We start from the raw sequence: 16,605 nt of genomic DNA on the forward strand, positions 1-16,605 counted from the left end.
TTGTTTTTCTTGTGCATTTTTACTACAAAACAATCATGAGCCAAGAGATTAGTCTTCATAACCTTCCCAACTACTGATCCATTCCAGGAAGATAGAGATTTAATGGAATCTGCTTCAACCATGTTTGAACCACCACAAAGAATTCTCAATGATTTTGAAGAAAAATAAATATTAATCACAAATTGCACCAAAAATGTAACACAAGAGGCTGGATTTTCCGGTCCCCGAGCCGCATGTTTCTCGGCAGCACGGCGTTCACTGGCTGCAAGATTCATTCTTCCCGTCACTTGTCAATGGGATTTCCCATTGAAGCCACCCCGTGCTGCCAGGAAACCCATGGATGGGGTTGCGCTGTTGGCGGGAACAGAGAATCCTAATAACTAATCAAGGAGCATAAACACTGGCACAGATCCGCTGAACCAAAGAGCATTTCTGTGACGTAAAATCCTATGTAATTCCATGTAAAATGCTTGGCAATATGTGTCTGTATTTAAACAAGCATTGTGGTATCACTTCTAATTAAGCTTATAGCCACCCTTAGACATTCTCACACCTATTCCACTTTACACTCGAATACAAACTATCATTTGGGGCGGCATGCGACACAGTGGTTAGCACTGAGACTGCGGCACTGAGGACCCGGGTTCGAATACCGGCCCTGGGTCACTGTCCATGTGGAGTTTGCACATTCTCCCCATTTCTGCGTGGGTTTCACCCCCACAACCCAAATATGTGCAGGTTAGATGGATTGGCCACGCTAAATTGCCCCTTAATTGGAAAAAACTAATTGCGTACTCGAAATTTATTTAAAAAACTATCACTTAACCAACGCACAATATTTTTTGCAATTGGAGGAAATAAATTAAACTGATCCATAGGGTGTGATCTAGCAGCTGCAGCCCACCCGAACGGAGGCCAGGCAGGACGACACTTGAGTTGGTCTCCTGGGGATCGGAGGCCCCGAGATGGTTGGCCTCTGGGCAGATGGCACTTGGGCACTGCTGGTGCCTTCTGGGCACCTTAGCACTGCCAGCCTGTCACCATGGCAGTGCCACTGGGTGCCACCCTGGCATTGCTCACATGGCATGCCAGGGGCACTTGTTGAGCAAGGCTGCCACATTTCCTATGCTGGGGATAGGGCCAGGGGGTGCCTTGCCCATGTGAGGTGGGATGCGGGGGGACGAGGAACCCCTTATAGAGGAGTTTGGGGCATGGGGAGGAAGGGGGTGTCCAGTGGTCGCAGAGGGGGATCAAAAGATCGGGATGCCATCCTGCACTCAGAAGTTCTGGCGAACGGAGATCCTCAGTGCAGGAAATGGAACTAAGTGTGGCCTCAGCGGGGCATTCCATGCGGAGGCCCCAAATTGCAACAGGGTTCCCTTCTCTTTCTCAGTGCTGCGAGCGCCGGGTAACGCGCTCGACTCCGGTCCCTGTTGCAATTCGGTTAGATCGCACCCAATAACTCCACCTCGCAACTGCTCTGCTAATCACCACTAATGCAAAGCCAATTACCTTGTTTCAAGCACTCCCATTCCTGCTCGTAGAAACAAACTACACCCATTCATGGCCCTGGACATCTCTGGGTCAGTGTCACAAGACAGAATTTATGGACAGCAGATCAAACATTTGCACGTTGATGTCTCCATTCCTTCCCATCCTGTTTTTAGAATCGGATTATTCTGGATCTCCAATTCACTCTCTCCCTTGGCTCTCCCCAGTGCCAGCTTGGACTATTCCTGCTCTTTAACAGTTCTCAGAGTTCTGGTTCTGATGCCAGCCCTGCTCCCCTGAAATCTGAGACTTCAGATTGAGCAAGCCCACTCAAAGCAGCACACATCTTTGTCCTTCACAGTTCTGGTCAGAAAAGTACTGTTAATATTTATGGAGATGGTCGTCTTCTCCTGGATATTAAAATCAAGTAAAAATCTAAATTACAAAATAAGAGGAAATAGCTTCGAGATCAGTATAAACTGAAAGAAGAGAAAAAATTGGAAACAAAATCAAAAGTTGTAGAAATAAAAAAATATCACTTCAAAGGTGAGATTCTCCATTTGGGAGGCTATTGTTCTCCCACCGGAGAAGAATCGCAACAGATGTACATTCCCCTGGGAGCGCAAATCGGGAAGCAATTCCGTATCCCTTGCCATGCAAACTTATGCATGGCGAAGAATACGAGGGATTCCCAAGGGAATCCCGCCATTGCACCGCCATTTCAGGTGGGTGGCCTGATAGTGAAGGCCAGCCACCCGTCCCGCTCACACCGCAAAGGAACCCCTCTGGCTCGCACCGCAAGGCAGCTCCCCACCCCCGGATTGCCTGGGTGCCTCCCCCCTTACCAAGTATGGGGGTGACCTACCTGTCCTCCCCCCACCCCTGAGACTCCCTAACTAGGGGGACCCCCACAAAAAACTCCATAATAGGGAGACCCCCCTGGGACCCCCTAACTGAAGGAACCTCCACAAAGACCCCCTGACTATAGAGACCCCACACAGGGACCCTTTGACTAAAGGGACCCCCCCACAGGTACCCACTGAATAGGGGTACCCCCACCACAGGGACCCTCTGAATACAGGGACCCGACCCCCCCCCCCCCTCCACCCCCCACAGAAAAGAGACCCGTATCTGGAAGCCAGGCAGAGCAGTGAAACAAAATTACAGTTGTAACACTTACCTGGAGGCCACAAGTATCCATTCTCGAAGGAGAGCAGCTGCCACCTCAGATCCATTAGCTGGAAGTCCTTCATTCCTTTCTAGTAGTGGGCTGTGATTGGCAGCTTCCACAAACCAGCTGCAGCTTTGAGTCATTCATCTCCCTTCATGGATGAGTGACTCTAAGTGTGAAACCCCCATGTTCACAAATAGTGCATTACAATCACACGTTTGAGAGATTGGAATGCACTTAGTGATTGGAATGCTTCAGTGTTGTCTCCATCATCTCTGATTGAAAGTAGAAGGATGGAGAGGAAGGCAGAAGGGGTTCTGATATACGATTATCATCCAGCAACCTTTGTTGGCTGTACACATATGTAGGAACCCCTAGATGAAAAATGATTAAAACTCATCCCTTTCAACTCTTCCCTTTGTGATACTCACATGATACAATGATGAATGTAAATGTCATCACAGTCCCAGAAGCTGCTCTCCCCTTTGAGACTGACTGGTGGTGATTTAACCTGAGGGTCACCACACCTCAGACGAGGGGCAAGGTTGAGGAGGCTGGGTCTTCATGAATAACCTCAACTGGTACACAAATTGAACCAACACTGTTGGCATCATTCCGCATCATGAACCAGCCGTCCAGCCAACTGAGCTAACCAACCCCCAATACAATGATCATGGATCTGTTGATTAATCATTGCAATCAATTAGTCTGCAAAAGACTAGGATATGAGGAAGACCCCAATATTGGAGAGTTTTGGGAACCACAAGTCCAAAAGTTACCTGTTCCGCCCCAGCATTTAAACTTTGTCTAATTTCAAATGACTCCCATAATACATCTCAAAACGATATTTTCTGGAAGAAATGTATCTAATTTGCATCTGAATGAATGACTATGGGATGAATTCTCTGCCGGCGGGATTCTTCGTTCTGCTGGTAGCACACCCACGCCCGTGGGATTCCTGTGGGGTGCTCCCTATTACATGGGGTTCCAGTGGGGGGCGGGAGGGTGCGTGAGGGGGGAGGTCTGGCACAGGAGGTGTGGGCAGGCAGTGCATTGTTGGGGAGGGTGGCTCTTGGATGGTATCTATTCGCAATGGCCCTGGCATGGTGGATCTCGCAATGGGCCAAGGGCTCCTTCGTCGGGGCCACGCTGGTAAAATCCACAAGTGCTCCGCGCCCACGTAATTCCTGGCCGCGGGGACTGGAGAATCATGGAAGGCCAGGCATTGGGCGCCCGGCCCATCAAATAGATGTAAATGGATCATTCAAACCCATTTGTATTATGCACGGCCGGAGCAACGTGGACCTCGGTCTCCGATTCCGATTTTCCCCTGATGCCTGATTCTCCATCCCATTGGGGAACGCATTCCGGGACGGAGAATCCCACCCAAGGTATAGTTTTCAGTGTGTTTAATTTAATGTTTCTGTACCTGGAAGGGTAAAACCTATAGTTAGATTCATGTTGGATGTAATAACCATCATGAGATCCACAGGGCCACCCAAATTGAGCTCCCCATGGGACACGTGAAATATAATCTCCCTGATAGTGGGCAGCTCCATCCAGCTGGGGCTCATAAATCCGCCTTATAAAGAAAGCTGGCCCGGTCTGAGACCCATGTGATTGGTAGTCCCGGTTGGGACCTTTGGAGTTTACTTTGTGCTGGTTTATTAAATACTGTTTAACTTACCTTCTCGGGTCTCCTGAGCTTTTCGTAATCATATCACCCCAACAATGCAGGAGGCCATTCTGCCCTTCGAGTCTGCACTGACCCTCTGAAAGGAAACCCCACCTAGGCCCAACCCAACCCCATACCCCCACCCACCCAACCCGCACATCTTTTGGACCTAAAGGGACAATTTTAGCATGGCCAATCCACCTAACCTGCACATCTGTGGGAAGAAACCGGAACACCCGGAGGAAATCCATGCAGGCACGGGGAAAAAGTGCAAACTCCACATAGTCGCCCAAGGCTGGAATTGAACCCGGGTCCCTGGTGCTGTGAGGTAGCAGTGCTAACCACGGTGCCATCACACCACCCTACGGACAAAGGTGTTTATATGTGTGGAGGTTGGCTAAGTTCCAACTGTGTTTCCATTGTGCTTAGAGAGGGCTAAAGAATAAATAAAAGGCATGTGGGTGTTGCTTAGTAACTGGGGCCTTGAAAGGCAGAGAAGTTTTTAAGTTTAAATTTTAGATGCAAGAGGAAATATTAAAGAGTTGCCAATGTATGGGATTCCTGCTAACCTGCGCATTCATGTCAAAGAATACTGAGAGGTAGGAAGCAGTATGGTCATAAGATAATACTTTTACTTTCTTCATTATATTTTGTACAATTAACTTGCATCAGGTTTTCCTCTCACTCACCATTTCCAGTTGGCGTCAAAGCTAGAAATCTCTTAGTATTTTCTGCCACTTCAGGGCACTCCACCAATTCCTCACTCTGAAACAAAAGAAATCATTGCTTCGTTTTTCATCACACAGCTGCAGTTTTCTGATTTTTAGAATTCAATTTAACTTGTCAAATATCAATGTGATTTTAAATGTAAATTAAGTGTTCTCATTTATCAGCTTTAGCAATAGTAGCTTGAGTTTCCTTCAAAACATTTCTACTGTTCTTCGAAGATCACAGGTTCTCAAAGAATATTTCACCAGCAAACGTCTTTCATAATTTAAAGATAATATTACCTCTTCAGTACAGACATCATTGGCAATATTGCATTGAATCACGAAGCTTGACAACGACAAATTGCATCCATATTGGGCATGCAATGGGGGAAAAATATCCCAAGCCATTTCACAGATGTTGTCATACAAAATGAACAGGAAGCAAAAGGAGATATTTGGAAGGGTGACCAAAGCTTGGTCAAAAGGTGGGGTATAAAAGAGTAGAAAGAGTAAACACTGGAAATACTCAGCATGCCTGGCAGCCAATGTGAGGAGAAAGACTGAGCTAACAAGCGGACTTCCCTTATCCTCTCCACCCTCCTCCCACCAGCATGTTTTACGTCGGCAGGGGTCCCGCCACTGGCAACAGGGTTTCCCATTTTTCGCACCCTCCACTGCTGGGAAATCGGTGGCGGGACCAGAATATCCAAGTTCTTGCCGTTGACATAATCAGAAGCTATTTTCCTGCTGCTGGGGTTCTGGCACAAGGCAGCCTACACAGTTCTCTGAACCCGCACACCATCTTATTTCCTGCTCCGACGGGCTCCTCAAAACCCAGTCCGCTGTTCCTAGCTGGGATTCAGAGAGAATTGCTCCCTGAACACTCTGGAAAAACAAGGCCTCTTGATGAGAGCTCTTCCACTACCCCTGGCACAACACCCACCCTCCTCCACCCCCATTCCTCCCTCTTATTGCAGCCTGTCCTGTTCATTCGCCCGGTCATGCTGTAGTCCAAGTGGTTTGTGCAGAATCCTTGAAATCAGAACAAAGCTCTTCAGCTTTGACCACTCCCTGTCAACATAACATAGCTCTGGAAACCATCTTCGACAATTACAGTAACAGCCAGTAGATATCAGTGACTAACTGGAATGTGGTTGATCATCCCGTTAACCAATGCTGGTAGAAGTCCTTCCTGCTGCTGAACACATGATCAGATGTAGGAAGTCAAAAGAGGGTGTCAGCTTCTGTATTGATCTCCAGAATTATACCACTGTCATTAAATTAGAGTTAAACATTAACTGGCATCATGATTGGCATACAATAGTACAAATTTCTTAAAAAGCCAATGTCCATACCTTACCACCCTCAACACAAAATGGTGATATCTTAATTGTGTCTCAAGGTTCAACAAGTGAAGAGGAATGAAAGATTAAATAATTAATCCTGAGCACCAACTCCCGATACTTCCAGCTGCACAGGGGCACCAGACAAGGATGCCCAATGTCCCCGCTGCTCTTCGCTCTAGCGATTGAGCCACTAGCAATTGCGCTCAGAGCAGCAAAAAGCTGGAGGGGGATCCAAAGGGGCGGCAGAGAGCACAAAGTCTCACTTTATGCAGATGACCTGCTCCTCTACATTTCGGACCCACAAAGCAGCATGGACTGAATCATCACGCTCCTGAAAGAGTTGGGCGCCTTCTCGGGCTACAAACTCAACATGAGCAAAAGCGAGATCTTCCCGGTACACCCACAAGTAGGGGGAGCAGCACTAACGGGACTGCCGTTTAAACAAGCCTGACACAAATTCCACTACCTGGGGATCTAAAAGCCCATGACTGGAAAGGGATCCACAAATGGAACCTCACCAGTCTGACAGAGGAAGTTAAAAAGGACCTGCAAAGATGGAACACACTCCCACTCTCCCTCACGGGGAGAGTCCAGACGATCAAAATGAATGTACTGCCCAGGTATCTCTTGCTACTTAGATCCATTCCGATCTACATCCCTAAGGCCTGTTTCAAAGCACTAGACAAACTAATCATGGTGTTCGTATGGGGGGGGGGGGGGGGGGAGAGAAGGGAAATACTAGGATCCCAAAGAAGGTCCTACAAAAAACAAAATCCAGGGGGGGGCTAGCCCTCCCAAACCTACAATTCTACCACTGGGCAGCGACGGCCGAGCGAATAAGGGGATGGATCAAGGAGCCAGAAGCCAAGTGGGTGCACGCGGAAGAGGTTTCCTGCATGGGGACCTCCCTCCGGGCCCTCGCCATGGCGGCACTCCCATCCCCACCCAAAAAACACTCCAGCAGCCCGGTTGAGATAGCCACCCTCCAGTCCTAGAACCAACTACGGCAGCAATTTGGCCTGACCAAAATGTCCAACAAAGCCCCCATCTGGAACAATCATAGGTTCACACCAGCACTGACTGACGCCACCTTCAAAAAGTGGGGACAAGACAGAGGGACACTGACAGTTAGGGACCTATATACGGACGGCAGGATCGCAACACTGGATGAACTGATGGAGAAATTCGAGCTAGCCAGGGGGAACGAGCTAAGGTACCTGCAACTCGAAAACTTCCTACGATAGGAGACAAGGACATACCCACAACCGCCACGACAGACATTACTGGAAGAGTTACTGGACGCAAGCATACTAAATAAAGGAAACTGTAGCAACATGTATGACCGACTGGTAGAGAGGGCCGACACCGTACTGGACGCAACAAGAAAGAAATGGGAGGAGGACCTGGGGATTGAAATAGGGTGGGGACTCTGGATTGAGTCAACTGCATTGGGTCAACTCCACCTCCACGTGCACAAGGCTCAGGCTGACGCAACTAAAAGTGGTACATAGAGCCCACTTAACAAGAACCCATATGAGTAGGTTCTTCCCGGAGGTGGAGGATAGATGTGAACGGTGCCAAGGAGGCTCGGCCAACTACACCCACATGTTCTGGTCTTGCCCCAGACTTGCGGGGTACTGGACAGCCTTGTTCGAGCAGCGTCCAAAGTGGTGGGGATGAGGGTGGAGCCATGCCCGAAAGTAGCGGTCTTCGGGGTATCAGACCAGCCAGATCTATTCCTCGGGAGGAGGGCGGACACCCTTGCCTCCCTGATCTCCCGCCGTAGAATCCTGTTCGGCTGGTGGTCAGCAGCACCACCCAAAGCTGCAGACTGGCTGTCCGACCTCTCAGAATATCTCCAAATGGAGAAAATCAAATTCGCCATCCGAGGGTCAGACGACAGCTTCCACAGAACGTGGGAGCCATTCACCCAATTGTTCCGGGACCTGTTTGTGACCAACGAACAAGAAGAATAGGCAGGTAGCCGAGAATCAGGGGAAAGTAGCCAAGGCATGAGAGGGAGAGAAAGACGTGTAGGTTAGGTGGATTGGCCATCATAAATTGCCCATGGTGACCAAAAGGGGTTAGGAGGGGTTTTTGGGTTATGGGGATAGGGCGGAAGTGAGGGCTTAAGTGGGTCGGTGCAGACTCAATGGGCCGAAAGGCCTCCTTCTGCACTGTATGTTCTATGTTCTACTGTAATAGGAGAGAAGCAGGGAGGTGGGGGAGAGGCAGGGAAATGATAGTCGGAAGGAGGGCATGGGAAACGATAACAAACTTGGCATCTACAGGAACAGAGAGCAAGGAGAATCCAGGCGAAAGACGGGACGAACGGCTGAAGCGGAGGTGAGCGCGAGACGACAACGGCAGCGAAACCCATCCGGGAGAAGCAAGCGACAACACCAACACCAGACCCATTAGAGTATTGCTCTTTGTAATTATTTCTCCGGCACCCAAATGTATATTTACCTCCCCAGTCTCCAACTCCCCAGTCTCCTCCCCCCCCGCCCTCCCTCCCCCCAAACAAACAGATGCCTACTTGTGTGCTGTAAATAATATTGCCAATTGTACAGAGTTGCTGCTGTTGAGCTGGTGCATGATACCTTACCAGTTACTTTATTTTATTTTTTATTATTACTTTTTTTTTGGTATGCTTGTGTGTGTCCTTCTCTTCTATATATATATATATATATATATATTATCTTACTGTGTACATAACGGTAAATATACTTTGTTCAAAAACCGAATAAAAAACATTTATATTTTAAAAAAATTAATGCTGTATATTTTATCTTTTAATTGTGTATTATCTGTACTTAGAAACAGTAATAAAAACGTTACAAGAAATTGTTTTCCCAAAACTTACTTTTTCTGCAACAGAGATTCCCGTGTTCATATTCCTGCTGCTGGCTTTCTTCTGAGTCTCTTTCTCACTCTTTTCCTACCAAATGATCAGGACTTATTGCTTAGTAAAATACCACTATACATCTTCATAATCTGCACTGAATGAACAAGCCTGGCATTACACTACACTTTAATATATCTATCATGTGGGAATGAGGACCCACACTACCAGAGTACCTTAATGTCTTTGGCACTCTGCGGGGTTAGCATGGGAGGAGTTAAAACAACTTTCTGCTGAGCATGGTTGTAAATTATTATGTAAGAAAAATTAAGGCAAATGTGTCTCCAGAGATAGAGGGGATAAAATGTGTAAAAGTCACTCACCCATATCTGTGATGGTCGGGAAGATGTCAGCCTGGCCACTTGTGTTTATGTGGAATGGGATTGAATGGACAACAAGAGGATTGGAAGAGATTAAGAAGGGCTAAATCATGTTGCTGGGTCAATGTTTGTTATTATGATATCACATGCTTGCACCTTTGGTTCACTATGATTGATTGATGAAAAGCATAGAATTGAGTAATCAAAGGTACAGATTGTAAGCAAGTATGAGCTAATATTTCCCCGGGGTCATTGGGAGCGGCACTGTTGCAAGCACTTTCAATCCCAACCCCCTACACAAACTCTCCTCCATTCTTACCCACTGGGAATCAACCCCTCTGACTCAGCTGCACACCTTCTCTACATTAGCTGCCCAATAATAATACATCTGATTCGGAAGCCCCAAACCCCCTGCCTGCCTTCCCCTCTGTAGCAGCACCTTTCTAATTCTGGCCACCTTCCCTCCCCATATGAATGAGGTAATCATTCCTTCAACCTCTCTAAAAAATGCCTTTGGCAGGAAAATCAGCAAGCACTGAAAGAAAAACAAATATCGCGGCAACACGTTCATTTTAACCACCTGTACCCGACCCGCCAGTGACAGATGGAGACCATACCACCTTGCCAGGTCAGCTTTCACCCTCCCCACTAAACTCCCCCCACCACCCCCAATCCCGAGCAACCTGCACCCCCAGGTATCTAAAGGGAGTCCCTTTCCTACAGAATGGTAGTCCCCCCCACCCCCTGCCGAGACCACACAAAATACTCACGCTTGTCTGGATTTAACCTGCATCCCGAGAAGGACCCAAACACCTGAAGCAGCTACAATATTGACACACTCGGTTCCGACATGTATAACAAGTCATCGGTATACAAGGACACCTCATGCTCTAACCCCACCCCCCGCACTATCCCTTTCCATCCCCCCAAATTTCTGATGGAAGGATGGGATTGTTGTTGTTAAGGGGATTGACAATGTATTCATTATTGTTTGTTGGTTGGTGGGTACAGATTTGGAAGAAAATGTGAAAAAAGAGGAAAATAAAAATGGTTTTTAAAAAAGTATGAGCGAATAACTGTACAGTGACACTCAAACACTCAATAAAGACCTGGTCCTGCCTTGTTAGAATTCATATCCATGTGTAATCTGCTGCTTAAAATAACAATACAAACTCAAGCCAGATAACAGTGCAACGTATCCCTAAAGTCTTCCATGGTCTTTGACTTTTTTCAGTTCCTCACATAGTCCTGCTTTCTTGTTTTTCTTCACTTGTTTTATCATCAGTGGTCTCCTTAATTCCACATCATAGTCTAAATTTTCATCACCACCTCTCGACAAGAAAGCAGTTGGGAGTAAATCGCTCATCCATGGCAGGAACCTACAGGATTTTCACTCCGTAATGAAACAAAAATGACATAGGACAACAGATGGAGGATCCAACATGCCAAACCACTGGCTAGATAGTGAAAGTGACAATTTATCCAGAGATATTTTTTGAATTGTATTTATTTCATACAGTGTGTCACTCCTCATTACTATCTGAAACTTTGATACATTTTTTGCTTAATTTCTAAGCTTTTATTTCGCTTCCGTATCCCAATTCATTTTTCCCTTTCTTCGATTTCAAGGTTGTTAATTCCTTTCTACTTTTCATTTCTTTCAGTTCAACTTGTTTTTCCCCCATTTACTTGAGTTTCACCCCAATTCTTTTCACTTATCTCATAATTTTCCTGTTTAATACATTTTGTCTCTGCTTTAAGTATACAAGGAGGAAATAGGAATGAAAGCTAGTGCCCAGGTTTAAACTGACCTATGTCGAAACAGTCTTTTATTTTATTTATCTGATACTTGCCCGTCCTCATTATCACATCAAATCAACTGTCTCAAACTTCTCAACCAAACAATCTCTCGTATTGCGGGAAATCACTCTAATTTTGTTTAAACATCCGTTGCAAAATCCAATTGTTATAACCCAGGTGTAAAAACACAAGAGAAAGAAAAGACACACAATACAACTGAGAGGTCAAATTTCAACAGAGGAAATAGAGATTAAAAAGGAGTATAGATTGGTTCAGGATAAAACTGAGAGAAAATAATTCAGTCTACAATCTCTCAAAATAAAGAAAAGGTATTACCATCCGGTAGTAAAATCTAAGGTTTAATTGCACAATCACAGGTCCCAATGGAGAAACCGCACTCAAAAGCAGCTCAGAATAAAAAGATGCAGCTATAATATTACTGTCCCAGTTATTATTTTAAAACAATGAGGCCTGGGTTTTGTGACTTCTGCTGAAGAGTGGCACGGTTTTACAGTGATTAGCACTGCTGCCTCACAGCTCCAGGGTCCTGGGTTCAATTCCGGCCTCGGGTGACTGTCAGTGTGGAGTTTGCACTTTCTCCCCATGTCGGTTTGGGTTTCCTCCGGGCGTTCCGGTTTCCTCCCACAGTCCAAAGTTTAGGTAGATTGGCCATGCTAAATTGCCCTTAAGTGTCCAGAAAGGGTAGGTGGGGTTACTGGGATAGGGTGGAGGCTTGGGTGCTCTTTCCAAGGGCCGGTGGGCCGAATGACCTCCTTCTGCACTGTAAATTTCATGATTCTATGATGATGATCTGCAATCGTTTAAAAAGCTATCTGACACCAAATGCAAGAGCAATAATAATAATATGCGAGCATTAGCAGGTGATTAAATCTTTTAAACCTGCTAATGCTCGCATTCCTAGCATTGTTTGGCATCTTTGAATTTGTCTATATATGTGTTTCTGGATCAGACCTCTTCATTCACCTGAGGAAGGAGCAGCGCTCCGAAAGCTAGTGACATCGAAACAAACCTGTTGGACTTTAACCTGGTGTTGTAAGACTTCGTACTGTGCTCACCCCAGTCCAACGCCGGCATCTCCACATCATCACAGATACCATCAGTGTTAATTGTATATAAATAAATGTTAGGTGCATACAGGTGGCGGTCATTCATTGGGCAATTATTTTAGCATGTATAAAGAGATACTCAGTGACATGGGGGCAGGAAATGTAGCAGGCAATTACACGGAAGCCGGAATGTCTCAATGTGGCAGGCAATTACATGGAAGCCGGAATGTCACAGTTATGACGGCGGATGTTTCGGCCTCACGCCATCTTACTTGTAATGTATTTGCACATCATGAATACTCATATCTTAAACCTTCTCAAAATTTAAGTTCTAACTTCATGATTAAGTCAGTGGCCAACGGGAACCTCATTTAAAGTTGGTGTGCTATGTGTAGTTGTATTTGAGTTAAGCAGTTGTTTTTGTTGATCGTCGCAGCACAAAGGAGGGGAGCAAGTGGATGGCATCTTGGATGGAGGATCAGGACTGACAAGGGTGAAGTGGGGTGGCTGGGGGATTTGGACATGGGCATGGAGGACTGGAACAGGGCTTTAAGGAGGACATTAGATGATGTCGGGCATGGAAATGCGCAGTGGAAAGTGCCCGGCCTCTTGGATTTGGATGGGAGTATGAGGGCCGTCAATGAAGATAAACCAAATGAGGGTGCTAAAGGGCGGGGTCAGTGCTGTCCAAAGTTGGGTTCTATGGGTCAAATTCAGAGTGCTGGCTGACAGCGGAAATATTCAGTCAAGCTGGGGAATTAAATTTGGAAGGGGAGGTGCACTCTGCTCAAGGCAGTCCGATGCAGGGATATTCAAAGGTCTTGAAGGGCAGGCCAGGGGACCTGATGGAGACTCAAAGGATGATGCAGGAAGGTGTAGCCATTTGGGATGGCCACGTCCCGATTGCAAAATGGACACCTTGCAAAGAATGCAGGGAAAATTGGACAATACCGAAAAAGCAAGCAGGTGCAAGGTCTGTCTGTTGATTAGAGCTGTAGCTCTCAGACAAGACCGGTACTGCAGAACCATCTACATACTAATGAGCCATCCCCGGGAACAAAAGGCAACATTTAGGTAAACAATGCTAAGACAGGCACCCCAGCGCCAGAGGAGACTAAAACAAAGCAAACCAACGGCCACCTAGGACATGCCCAGCAACCAGGGAACCCACCCCTCTATTGGAGGAAAATCGATAAGGCCGATTGGGAAACGGCCCAATTAATTGCGGCCAAGTTCAAGTCATGCCCAAAAGCGCGCAGAGCTCTTTTGGGTATAAAAAGGATTCCCCAAGAGAGAATCTCTCTCTTGGCCTTGGCTCTCAGTGAGGAGAGACCTGCCCAAGCTGCTCCAGACCAAGTAAGTTCCAAGTCAACGCACGCTACGAGATAGACACTCCTAGTTGCAAACCTGTAAACAGCTCAACCCAGCAGCCTCAGAACCGAGCAACGGCCATTGTTCCTCTGACTGAATGGGCACCCGAAGCTAAGTATATAGAACATAGAACATTACAGCGCAGTATAGGCCCTTCGGCCCTCGATGTTGTGCCGACCTGTGAAACCACTCTAAAGCCCATCTACACTATTCCCTGATCGTCCATATGTCTATCCAAAGACCATCTGAATGCCCTTAGTGTTGGCGAGTCCACTACTATTTGACTGTGTGTAAATAAATGAGCATTGCTTTAGAACTTACTAACTGGTGTATCGAGTCTTTGACCAGTATTCGGGTTTGAACCTTGTGGCGGTATCGAAAGATACCTGGCGACTCTTGAGCAAACGTAATTAAACAGAGCCAAATTAAGAGACAACAGCGAGTTAGCAACACCTGAAACTGTCCCCTACCAATCTAAACGGCAGTTCCCCCAGTCACCTCTCCAGACCCCTCGCCTGGACCACAAACATCTCGCTCTTCCCCATATTAAGCTTATACCCCGAAAACCGGCCGAATTCCCCTAAAATTCCCATGATTTCTTCCATCCCCTCAATTGGACCCGAAACATACAGAAGCAGGTCGTCCGCATACAGCGAGACTCTGTGCTCCACCCCCCCACCCCCCCACCCCCACCCCCCACCCCCCCCCCCCCCTCCCCACTCCAGACCAGCCCCTTAAGGCCCTCAGAGCAATTGCCAGCGGCTCCATAGCCAGCGCAAACAGCAGTAGGGAGAGGGGACATCCCTGTCTCATCCCCTGGTGCAGTCTAAAATAGTCCGAAGCAGTCCTGTTCGTCTGTACACTTGCCACAGGAGCCTGGTACAGCAATCTGACCCAATCAATAAAGCCCCTCCCAAATCCGAACCGCCCCAGAACCTCCCATAAATAATCCCACTCAACCCAGTCAAAAGCTTTCTCCGCATCCATCGCGACCACTACCTCTACCTCCCTACTTTCCAGGGGCATCATGATCATGTTTAACATCCTTCTTACATTGGCCACCAGCTGCCTGCCCTTAACGAACCCCATCTGCTCCTCCCCAATGACGTTCAGTACACAATCCTCAATCCTGGAGGACAAAATCATGGCCAGCAGTTTAGCGTCTACGTTCAACAGGGAAATCGACCTAGAAGACTTAGCTCCGGGTTCTTGTCCCGTTTCAGGATAAGTGAAATCGTGGCCTGTGACATCGTTGGGGGCAGAACCCCTCTTTCCCTTGCCTCATTAAACACCATCATCAGCACCGGCCTCAATATCCCAGAAAACATTTTATAGAACTCCACTGGGTACCCATCCGGTCCCGGGGCCTTACCCGACTGCATGGCCTTCAAGCCCTCCACTATCTCTTCCAACCCGATCGGGGCCACCAGCCTTTCTACCATCTCCCCGTCCACCTTCGGGAAAGTCAGCCCCTCCAGGAAGTGCCTCATCCCCTCCAGCCCCGCAGGAGGTTCCAACCTGTACAACCTGCTGTAGAAATCCCGAAACGCCTTACTCACCCCCGCCGAGTCCCCAACCAAGTTCCTATCCCCGTCAATAACTTTCCCTATCTCTCTAGCTGCCTCCCTCTTTCTGAGCTGCTGTGCAAGCATCCTGCTGGCCTTCTCACCATGCTCATATACCACGCTCCTCGCCTTTCTGAGCTGTTCCACTGCCTCCCTGTGGTTAACAAGCCAAACTCTGCCTGTAGCCTCCGCCATTCCCTTAAAAGCCCTATCTCTGGATTCTCCGCATACCTCCTGTCGACTTGCAGAATTTCTTTCACCAGTCGGTCCGTCTCTGTCCTATCCGTCCTGTCCCTGTGAGCCCGGATCGAGATCAGCTCTCCTCTGACCACTGCCTTCAGCGCTTCCCAGACCACCACTGCTGAGACCTCCCCCATATCATTTATCTGCAGGTAATTTTGTATGCATTTCCTCAGCTCTCACACACCGCTTCGTCTGCCAATAGCCCTACATCTAACCTCCATTGCGGTCGCTGACTGCTATCTGTACTAACCTGCAGGTCAACCCAATGTGGAGCATGGTCCGAGATCGTAATCACCGAGTACCCGGTGTGTCCCCCCCCCCTCCATCTGCTCCATGAACCCTTTCAGTTCCTTTGCCATTGCTGGCACCCTGCCCGTTTTCGAGCATGACCGATCCAGGCCAGGATCAATAACTGTATTAAAGTCCCCTCCCATGAGCAGCTTGTGCGAGTCCAGGTCCAGTATCTTCCCCAACATCCTCTTTATAAATTCCACATCATCCCAATTTGGCGCATATACATTAACCAGCACTACCTTCATCCCCTCCAGCTTACCACTAACCATAATATATCAACCCCCCACATCCAAAACTATTCTACCCACCTCAAATATCACCCACTTATTAATCAAGATCGCAACCCATCTAATCTTTGTGTCCAGCCCCAAGTGGAAGACCTGACTGACCCAGCCTTTCCTCAATCTAACCTGGTCCACTACTCCAAGGTGAGTCTCCTGCAGCATTACTACAACCACCCTCAGTCCGCGCAGGCACGCAAACACATGTGCCCTCTTAACCGGCCCATTTAACCCTCGAACATTCCAGGTGATCAGCCTAGTTGGGGGGCAAAGAGCCCCCTCCCTCCGCCGCTCAGCCATCCCCTTTCTTGGGCCTGCCTCCAGCCCATGCGCCGCGCCTCCTCTGGCCCGCCCCCCTGCGGCCCC

The 16,605-nt window shown here is 47.7% G+C and overlaps 1 protein-coding gene across 6 annotated transcripts in view; it reads right to left on the reverse strand.

Moving 5' to 3' along the window:
- fsip1 (fibrous sheath interacting protein 1) overlaps nucleotides 1-16,605 on the reverse strand; it is an 803,825-nt gene that overhangs the window by 762,555 nt on the left and 24,665 nt on the right. For 5 of the 6 annotated variants that reach the window (XM_072485060.1, XM_072485031.1, XM_072485067.1 and 2 more), the window contains 2 exons: nucleotides 9,260-9,334; nucleotides 5,027-5,102 (listed from right to left, as the gene is read on the reverse strand). In XM_072485060.1, coding sequence (XP_072341161.1) covers nucleotides 5,027-5,102; nucleotides 9,260-9,334 — 151 coding nt within the window. The remainder of the gene's footprint in view (nucleotides 1-5,026; nucleotides 5,103-9,259; nucleotides 9,335-16,605) is intronic. The other variant, XM_072485039.1, reaches the window with a different exon arrangement.

Source organism: Scyliorhinus torazame, chromosome 2, assembly GCF_047496885.1.
Source record: "Scyliorhinus torazame isolate Kashiwa2021f chromosome 2, sScyTor2.1, whole genome shotgun sequence".
Taxonomy (NCBI): domain Eukaryota; kingdom Metazoa; phylum Chordata; class Chondrichthyes; order Carcharhiniformes; family Scyliorhinidae; genus Scyliorhinus; species Scyliorhinus torazame.